At 40.7% G+C, this 10,893-nt stretch overlaps 1 protein-coding gene across 1 annotated transcript; it reads right to left on the reverse strand.

Annotated features, from left to right (window-relative positions):
* Nucleotides 1–879: 879 nt before the first annotated feature.
* LOC137056144 (putative protein tag-278) lies at nucleotides 880–10,670 on the reverse strand. The gene is made up of 2 exons (XM_067430130.1): nucleotides 10,116–10,670; nucleotides 880–7,189 (listed from the first exon to the last, which is right to left on the reverse strand). Exon 2 carries the CDS (start codon nucleotides 7,083–7,085, stop codon nucleotides 1,404–1,406), a length of 5,682 nt encoding a protein of 1,893 aa, XP_067286231.1. The 5' UTR covers nucleotides 7,086–7,189; nucleotides 10,116–10,670; the 3' UTR covers nucleotides 880–1,403.
* Between the last annotated feature and the right edge of the window lie 223 nt (nucleotides 10,671–10,893).

Below are 10,893 nucleotides of genomic sequence, written 5' to 3' on the forward strand. Positions count from 1 at the left end.
CCCTCGGTATCGGGTTTTCTTTGGCAGGAGCTCTTTACTCTTAGCAGTGTGAACAAGTGAACGCACGGAGTAACATCATAACATCGTTTTAAACACACTTAAACGTATCTAATATGATTAACAGAGCTGCTTTACCTCATAATCATAACCGGAAGAGCGGATCAGTGCAGGCGACTGGTGACTGTGTCCCGTCCCGTCATAATAAAAGTCCCGGTATTTGTGAGGCGTGTATTTGTTTAACAATCGCTCCAGCGGCCGTGCTCATCTCCACAACACTCGGACATGTTCTGCTTTACACTACAGTAACGTTAATAACCGCATGCATGAACGTGATTTCTGCCCAAGTCCTATTTTCCACCGGCTGTGAGGTGAAGACCACATCTCCCAAAATGCTGTGCTCACACTTTGCGTCATCAAACTATGCCTTTGTTTTGAATAGGCGCCCTCCAGTGGACGGAAAGCTGCATAGTGCACCTTTAACTACCCTTCTGAAAAAAATTTTGAAGTGTGCTATTATATATAGTATACAAATAATAAAGTACACTTCCACTGTACTTTTTATGCACTTCTCAGAAATATATTTAAAATTGCACTTACATACTTGATGTATGAGAGAAAACCGATTTGTTCCTAAATGTGAGTATCTGAATTTTTGTGTAGGCTAGTCCAATGGTAGTGTACATTGGAATGTAATTTGTTATGGTTGGTCACTGTGTCGATAAAATGGTCTCTTCCTATCTAAGTCTTTCAGAATAATCTGCAGTGACTTTATACTCCAACTCTAAACTCTGGCTTTCTTGTTGTGACTAAAAGCTGAATGTGATTCTTCTTCGGAAAAAAGAAAGTAAGATAATCAAAATTAAATTGATGATGCTTTTATTGGAATGGTTCTTTTCTGAAGCTACAATCCATTTGAATGGATTCATTCCATAATGCACCCCGAAAAGTGATGCAATCAGCATTTGTCAAATATTCAATTTTATGCATATAAAACACATTAACTATATTAATTTAATAATTTTTTACAATACTTTTCAGCTGTGAAAAATGCCGCGGACTAATGTATTTCCAAACCTCTAATACAAGATGTATCAAAATAATCTGTTAAATATTTTTATGAAAGCAAAACTACTTTCAATAAGGCGCAAATCCAAATCTCAACCTCCAGACAAGTGCTTTTAACAGTAAGAGAACTAGGTAATTGCCTTCCTTTAAGAAATAAACATGTACAATCCACGTCTTGTGCACTATAAACGAAGAACAGCATACATACTACAAAAACTTGCCCATGTCACACCAGACTGCAAGTTGGAAGAAAACTGCATTCGTCTACAAACAAAACAAATCCCTGATATCAGTCACGTTCAACCTCTGGACCATCCACTGGTTCAGTCTGGATGTTGTCATCTCACACTATCAATTTCCTCTTCAGGTGTGTGTTCTTGTGATATATATACAGGCTCAATGTAAGGATTTACCTCTTCATTATTTATCTGATAAAAGTCCTGTGTCCTGCTAGGTTCAAAGTCTTCCAGGTCATCGGGAGGAATCATAGATCCCACCGTCCTGACGACAGACTTCTGTGATGGAACAGGCACTGGAACAAAGCCATGATAAAGCATAAGTGATGGTGTGTTCATAACCTCCATTGATGGAGCCTCAGGAGACTGTACTGGTAGTTGCACATAACTTTTCGTTTCTGGGTCAAAGAAGGTTTTGGTTTTGACCTGTACTGGCATATCCACCAGAAAGTACTGTCCTGAGTCAGGGTCCTGTAGAAGCTTCCTCTGCGTGATTGGGAAGGACTGTGTTACAAGATTAGTGGTTGGTGCATACGTATGATCGATGCTGTTGTGGCGCAAAGGTAATGCCTTTGGAGTAGAGTACTGTGATTCTTCTGTTGAAAACGTACCAGTGCTACTTGGCATGTTTTCGTGTTTTTCCCTTAGAAATCTATCCAGACTTTGAGTCCTACGTTCTAGTTTCTTGGGCAAGAGTTTTTCATTGCTTCGACCTAAACGATCATTAATTATATTGCCGTTCTCCAAATAATCCCTGTCGTGAGCTTGTTCTTTCTCAGTGCGATGGCCCTTTGAGTCAGCAGTTTGACTGCTTTGTCTTTCTTTGTCTTTGGATGCATGTTGCAGTTTTGTACTAGGTTCATTCTCTTGAATCTTGTGACCACTATGGCATCTATCATGCTTCTTGCTTCTTTGAGTTTTGGGCTCAGTTGTGTCATTAAGATGCTCGCTGTGTTTACTGCTGATTCTGTCACTGCTGAGTGATCTGTCAAGTATTTTGTCAGTGCTGTGGTGCCTCCTCTCAGCCTTGTGACTGACACTTTTGTCACTGCTCCTGCCTTTACGCTCAGATTTGCTTTTAGCTTCAGCCTTTTGTATCCTCCGTGTGGTGAGCTTCATGGCTCGGCGTAGAGCCTTTTCGGTTTTTGGAGGTACAACAGGTGGCTTGTTCTGACCATTACTGTCATTGCCGCTGCAGGCTGAAGCTGATCTCTCGTTCGGTGCCTTAGATCCCTCCTCATCCTCTACTGGAGCAATGCTCGAACTGTTCTCCTCCGCCGCATCTCCTCCACTTGTTTCATAGCTGTCCAGGCCTTCAGATAAAGTGCTCACAGCAGAGCGCCGCTCCTCCTCCTCAGACACAGATACACTTCCAACTGACAGCTTTCTCTCTTTGACTGCCGGAAGGGACAAGAAATGCATTGCTGGTGGGTTTGGTTGGGAGCTCTTGACTGATTTAACAGGCATGGCAACTGGGGGATGGACACAGTCCTTGCGGAGGTCCAGATCTTCCTCTTCTTTCTCAGATCCATTCAACTGGCCCTTCTGAGACAGTTGACCTATTTCTAGTTGATCCTTGAAGGAAGCATGACTGTGTGATATCTGTGTTAAATGTCTAGCTGACTCAATCAAGCTGTGCACCCATCCCCCTTTGTCCACATCACTCGCTGCAGAAACATCTGACTCACTTTCATGGTTGCTTAAAGAGCAGGAATCTTTTGTTGGTTTCTGAAAGTTCTCCCTCACCTTTCCATCAACTCTTTCTTTCATGTAGCAGACGTTTGCTTTACTTAACTCTTCAGCTTGTGATTCATGCAAAAGAGAGAGCTCACTTGAGTTTGAAGATCGACTGCTGTGATGTGTTCGTTTACCATTTGATGAGGATACAGTGTGAGATTGCCCAAGGATATCGAATACTGTGACGCTGTCCTTTCTGACATTATCGGTTTTGAAAGACTCTGATGACGGTGTTTCAGAGAGTTCCTCCTCATGTTCATCTACATTTTTTCCCCTCTCTGAGCTTGAAAATCCAAGCAGTCCACTAAAGAAGTCTTTCACATAACTTTTACTAGGACCTTTGGATTTGTTCTGCTTGTCTCCAAACTCCTTCGAACTTACAGAACCCTCTTCCTTCTCATTCGTTTTTACCTTGTTGTCTTGCACTTCTTCCTTTGTGTTGTTTGTGAGATCACGTATAGCTTTTCGGAAGTCTTGGGTGACACTGTGTTTCCTCTTTGAATGTTCCTCACCTCTTTCTGATTCTTTTGAGGAGCTGTTAGACTTTTGTTCAATCTCTGAATCCATCTCCTTGTAGATAATGGAATAAGTCTCATTTTCAGGATCACTGACTGTGAGTTTCGGTGGGACAAATTTATGTTTCATATTGTCTTTTGGAGCCTTTTCATTGGGTTCCTCTTCCATAGACTTTTCGCAGCTTGCACCTTCAACAGGCTGACCTTTGAGGTTCACCTTACTTTCTTTGTCGTATTTCTCTTTCAGAGCCAGTACATTTCCTCTAACGGGACCTCGATTCTTTGATCGACTTGACTGAACTTCGTTAACTTCCCTACTTTCCATTTCCTCCGTTTTGACTGTAGAGTCATCATCTCTTTTAAAGTCAGAATTACTTTCTGTCTTTTCCCCTACTCTTTCATTACTATGGGAATTACTTCTCCCTCTTCTTGGGGGTATCTCAGGTTTAAAGGAACTAACAGCCAACTCTTCCTCAAACTGTCCCACACTGTGAATGTTGCTACTTTTCAAATGATCACCTTTTTTTGTGCATTTCTTTGCTTGACTTATATTTTTATTAACCAATTCTTTCTTTTGGCATATTTTATCATCCTTGCTTACATTATCTGTGCTGTTTTCTTGATTGTCTTGGCACAATCTGTCTCGTTCAGTATATTTTATAGGTCCTGCATGCTGGCACTGCCCAATAGATGCTTCCTGCTTACAGGGCCTGGCTAATTTTACCTCAGGCACATGACTTTCAACTTGTTTGGCCATGTCTTCTGACATCGTTTGAACAGTCTGCCAATTTGTTTTAAAAGCAGATGCAGTATTCTGACCTTTGCCTTCTTTTGCACTTTTCCCTCTCTCATTCAGCATGAACTTACTAGACAGTTGGTCCTCTCCACTGGATAACTCAATACCACCTTGAGGTTTTTCACAATCAACTCTTTTTACATCAATGAGTGAACATCCTGCATCCGAAACAGCCTTACTTTTCAACTTTCTTTGCTCTCGTTCAGCAATTACCTCCTCTAAAGCCATTTTGGCCAGGTCGTACTTATCAATGACAACATTCTCTCTCTTAAAGGGTGCATTTGTCTTATTTGGCACCTGTTCCATTGGTGCAAAAAGTGTTCTCTTTTCAGAAATGTTTCTTTTTATTGTGTCAGGGTTTCCTTTTTGAGTTTCCAAACCGCTCTTTGATGTCATACTGCTGTGGTCTTTAGCCTCTCCTCTTACATGAACCCTTTCTTTCAGTAGTGGATCCATTACTTTATCTTTATGCATGTTTGCAATAGGCTCCTCTTGCCTTATCTCTTTTGCTTTTGTATTTTTGGAATGCCTGGACCGCTTGTCATTTTCATTTTTATCCTTAATAGTCAACAGCCCCTTTTCTGCATTAGAAGTATCATTATCGTGATGATTGTCATCATCTGTACTTACAAATCTCTGACTTTTAATGTAGTTGTTCTGTCGGGCAGAAAAGACATGCTTTGCTCCTGTCTCCTTTTTGTGTGGTTCCTTGTCTTTAACAGGGCTTTTCTGTGCATCGACTATTCCTCTAGTTTTCAACCTGTCCTTTATTTGATTTGTACCATCACTAATGACTTGCTCTTCCAGGGTTGTTAAACTTACACTTGGACTTTTACCAGATTTGTGTTCAAGAGATATTTCGCTATTTAAACCTACAGTGGGTTTTGGGGCATTACGCATTGACTTTAAGGGATTATTTTTGCTTTGCAACTCTGCATCGTTAAATAATTTACTTGGATAATTATGCTCTGTGTCATGATCTTTGCTGGCTTTGTTGGTGAATACCTGAGAAGTGGTTTCAACCACAGTTTGAGCATTTGCCGTAATATTATTCTCCTCAGGACTAGTTTTCCTGTAAAGTTGTAATGATGGGTAATGCGCCTTGTTACCCGCAGGGCTCCGGTTTGATTTTAATTTTCCAGATTGAAGCAGACTCAATGCCAAATAGTCATCTAGCATCCCGCCATTTGCAGGAGAGCAGGTTTGAGTGTCTGCAGTTTCCAACAAGGGACTCATCTGAGAGACGATGGCTTTGTGACGAGCTGGTGAAATAGTTGTAACTTCTGAAATATCTTGAATTTCAAGGCCATCTTTTGAAATTTCAGGCTGGGGAGACTCTTTGCTTTGATTCGCTACATCCAGACCTCTAAACTTAGGTGGACTGTACATTGTCTTAACCCGTTTTCTGTTGTCTTTGAGATTGAACAACAAGCTTGATGCTATGGATTTGTACCCCTCTCTCTTAATCTCAGGTGACGGATGCACTTCTCTCTCTGGAACCTCCAGGGCGGTGGGTGAGAGCACAGTTTGCAGTATCTCTGAGGTTCCTGTCCCGTGTCTGGAGGGTATCACTGGTGTCAACAGCTGTGAAATACTAAAAGGAGTTGAACTAGCCGAGGTCTGGTCCTCTATTGTCTTCACTTCTTTAAATGCCTGTGCACTCCTTTCTCCGGCGCTTGTCCTCTCGCAAGCTGAGTTGATGGACTGCCCCACAGGAGCAGCACTTTTTGCTCTACTTCTGCTTTTTCGCCAGGGAACACACGGTTCTGCCCTTTCTGAATTACATCTCTGTTCAGAGGTAAGCGGAGGAGCTTTTGTGGGAATATTGTTCTGGATGTGCTCTTTCTCTGGTTTCGGGGGTACACTAGGTGCGGTGGATTGTACAGACGCAAGCTGTGGTTTAAGCGAATAAGTCTCACTTTGTTTCGGACACTTCTTGACTTCTTTTTCCTCTGATGGGGGAAAACTTAATTGAAAGTGATCGTGCGCTGCAGTTAATTCTTTGTAGAGAGGTGAGTCATACCATTCAGGTGGCCTATTGCTTAACAAAATCTCCGATATGTGCTCCTGACCAATGGAGAATTTATTAAAATCCCCCCATGACAAGAATGGGCTGAATTCACTGTGAAGGAAAAAGTTTATGGAATTCAGTTTTCTCAGTTTGTTGTTTTTGCAGTGTTTACTCTTAGAGGATTTTCCTGAGGAAAGCGATGCATTTTTCCTGGCAGATCCTTTTTCATCTGATTTGAGATGGTTCTTGGCTTGGGAAAGATGTTCCGCTGTTAAACTGTGGTAATCTGAAGAAAACTCAGAGAGCTCTCGTTGGATGCTGAGAAGAGCAGATTTATCCCATGAATCACCGTTTGTCATCTTGGTGCTCTCACCATTCTTTTTGGCTGAAAATACTGCAAAAAGTGCAGAGTCTTTGGATGGCTTATTTGATCTACTCAATAAATCATTCGCTCCATTAAGGGGGTGAGAATTAAGTTTTTTGACAGCAGAACATGAGCTGTCCTGAGACATCTTTTTGGAGACGTCCTCCACCACTGGCTTGTGGCAGCTGACTGGAGAGGGGGAAAACTCGGAGTCATTGTAGATTGCTTCATCTCCAATGCACAGACTCTTGAAAGCTCGATCCGTCAGGCTCATGACCTCGCGGTCTATTTCATCCATAAAGCTATCGAGATAGCGGAGGTGCTGCATGCTCGTCCTGTGACGCTTTTCCTGGTTGCTCATGATGAATGCGTTTGCACAGTTCCTTCAGTCTGATGCAGAATTGACCTGGCTTGACACTTTTTGCATTGCCATCACCAGATTTTGGAAATTACATTGTGATATTCCTGCAAAAAAATAAAGTTGTCAGTTTGTGCAATGACAGCCAAAAATCATATTTCTTGTAATTGTTTTGACCTCAGATGTGGTTGGTAATCCAGTCTGTGACTATGTACAGTAAAGAAAGATACACCATGCCAAACACTAACTATTTTTAGAAGAAGGCAGATGTCTCTCTGCCCTTTCACATACACAGGCCACCTGCATAACCCTTGGCAATCGTTTAAAACAAATGGATTTTCAAACTATGCAGAGGATTCTTAGGTGTGCCCAGATTTACTTTTTAAATAGAATACTTTTATACCTGAAATCATTGTTGCATTTTGTCAAAGAAGTCAAAGAGTCAAAACAATTTTTACTCATGATTTGCAATCCAAACAACACAAATTAGTCATCATGCAGTTGTTTCTTTGCAGCTGCTGTACTGTGTGGCTGATCCTGGTATAACTCATTAACCCATATTTATCCTCTGACCTGAATCCATTACCAGCACTCATCAAAGCTTATGTGACTAGTTTAGTTCACTTTAAAATGAAAATGTTCTGATATTTTACTCACCCCCCATCACATCCAAGGTGTTTGTGTCTTGCTTTATTCAGTCGGGAAAAAAAATGATGTTTTTGAGAAAAAGAAAACAGGATTTTTTTTTCCATTTAATGGATTTCAATGGCAATCAAATGTTGAATGTCCAAATCAATGTTTTCAGTGTTTAGAGGGCTTCAGAGACTGCACGATCTCAGATGAGGAATAGGGTCTTACCTAGCCAAACCATCGGCCATTTAAAAAAAAAAAAATCTAAATGTATATACTTTTAACCTAAATTGCTCATCTTGAGCTACTCTGCGGCTCACCACAGACTGTGTAATCACATCGGAAAGGTCTCGCTTAGGGGTTGAACGACTTCCATTTTTTTTAAAGTCGACATTTATGTGATGAAAGTCGAGTCGAGATGACTAGTCGCTGAAGACGTCATTAATGGACAAATAAGCCTGAACCTTGAGCTGAGACGCGAGTCGGGTGAGACGGGTCTTCTTGTGCACAGACAGCTATAGCATATGACACAGCGCTGCCCATAAGGTTATTACGGTTCTTTTGTCTTATGGTCATTATATTTCTCACAGATTTCTGCTCGTTCTGAATAAGACACAGATAAAGTAGCACAATAAAGATTTGTATATGAATGCATTAGTAAGTGATTGTGTGTGAATTAATTCTACCTGGCAGCGTCTCTACTAATAGTGAAGCTGTGAGTTATAGTTATCAAGAAATATATGCTAGAACTTTCCAGTTTCTAAACTATTTTAAATCCCAGAACTGCGTTGAAAATACATTTCTTTGCTCCTGAATGGTTTTGTGTGAGGCGCGCAATCTCCATGTGCTCAGGCTATGTGTGTGTGTTACAATGCAGCACAATTAGCGCGATGATTAACTTACGTGTACAATAAGCGTGCATTCTCCTGATCAATTTTGAGCATCCAGATGATATAATCAAACATGTCTTGTGGAGAGCTCTCGGAGGATGCATTTATTTGTCATTTTTAACTGTTCAAAACAGAGCCTGCGTGTCAGGAAATTGCTTATCCTGTTGCGCCCTCTATAGGCCAGCAACTAGTCGACGTCAAGCTTAAAGCGTCATGACAGTGCAACCCCTAGTCTCGCTAGACGTAGGGAGAAGCACCGCCCCAAGCCAACGTGCGAGGTCCAATACAAATGCCATTTACCAAAAACACTCCATCTTCAACTTCAGGTATGTCCGACATCATTGTTAAACCTTTTTTTGCTAAAGGATGTTTGTATTAGTTTTCACACAAACGCTTTGTAAACACAGGGCGGTACTTCTGGTGTGACCTTTCCGACGTAATTGTGCAATCCGTGGCACGTCGCAGAGCAGCGCAAGATGAGCAATTTAGGTTAAAAAGTATATATTTCTTGTCTGGATTCACACAGAGCCTCTGAAGGCCTTTGAAGCCCTATAAAAAACTGCATTGATTTGGACCTTCAACATTTTGGTTGCCATTGAAGTCTATGATGTGGAGAAAAATCCTGAAATGTTTTCCTCAAAAAACTTTTCGACTGAAGAAAGAAAGATATGAACATCTTGGATTAGATGGGAGTAAAATATCAGGAATTTTTGTTAATTGTGAAGTGAACTAATCGAATATATATTTAGTAAATTTCCTACTGTAAGTATAATAAAAAATGTATTATTATAGTAATATGCATTGCTAAAGACTTCATTTGGACAACTTTAAAGGCAATTTTCTCAATATTTCGATTTGTTTGCACCCTCAGATTCCTGACTTTCAAATAATTGTATCTCAGCCAAATATTGTGCTATTAGGATAGTTAAATATTCAACCATCCAAACAAACCAAACATCAATGGAAAGTTGTTTATTCAACTGTCATATGATGTATACCACATATCTCAATTTCGAAACATGTACCCCTATGACTGGTTTTGTGGTCCAGGGTCACATATCTGTCAATATAGCAATATTACACATTTCTGTGCGACTCTTGGGACGTCATCTCAGAAAGACCAAGAGCTTACCATGCAAGGACAAATCTCGAGATATATTTATGAGCATTTAAAGGCGTGCACTAAGTGGCCAAGAAGATTTGGACAGAGCACATTTTTCCACCGCCCATAATTCTGTATCAACTTGCAGTCTGGTAATTTCCCCACATCTGTTACTTTATTTATGTGAAAGAAGATCTACAGTACAGTGATAAAGCCCTGACTAACCTCAAGGAAAGTTCTTCAAAATAACAGACTCTCTATCATAAAATGATGAAAATGTGAACGAGCAGAACAGATCGTTGCTTTTTTTATAACTAAAAGGGAAATATCATTTACCTTAAGAAAATTTCAAACTGAGCTTGTAAGTAACTACAATTAATTTGACATAAATTGTATATGTTTATTCCATACCTTATTTCAAGTTCTGTATTTCATCCATGGATAAATCCTTAAAGGTAAATTTCACACAAGCCACCAAGAGAAGTCAGACTTCTCTGTTACTCCATAAAAGAGCACCATGATAATGTTCTTCACTGAACACAACCTGAAGCTCATGGTAGAAATCCATGTTGAAGTAAGCACTTGAAGGAGGCCGAGGAAGAACGAACCGAACACACCCTACCGAAATAGTTGCCGGCAAGGCCAGCGGTGAAACACAGGAAGAAGTTTGTGAGCGCAAATAACCGAGCGACTGTTTGGTGTCGAGTGGGCGACAGATGAAATAGAAATGGTCATCTGCTATTTTGGTAGCGGTAGCTTGAGGACCTTAGCCGTCTATCCCTCTCCAATCCTACAGAGACTACAACATTTCACATTAGCACAGAGCTCTGGACACATGGGATGTTGTTGTATGGTGGCTGGTGTGAGTAGGAGTCATTTTTCTCACAAACAGGGGAGGTAAATATAGCAGCTTGCATCACCCCACAGCAGTGTCACCAAACTCAAAGTGTAGGATGAGTGGCTAATGGAGTCTGATTACCATGACAGAATGCCCACAGTTGTTAAGCAGGTCCTGCTTGTGTCCTTAATACTTCTGCTTCTGACGGAGGAAAACATATTTGCTTAGGCTCTGTCTTAACGCTTCATTATGTAAATTTGTTTATTAGGCTATGCTCTTCACACCTACACCGTATCATAGAGAGTTATTTAAGTGGCTCTATTTAAAGCTGTCTGTATTTCATACAGTAAT

This window comes from Pseudorasbora parva, chromosome 21, assembly GCF_024679245.1.
Source record: "Pseudorasbora parva isolate DD20220531a chromosome 21, ASM2467924v1, whole genome shotgun sequence".
NCBI lineage: Eukaryota > Metazoa > Chordata > Actinopteri > Cypriniformes > Gobionidae > Pseudorasbora > Pseudorasbora parva.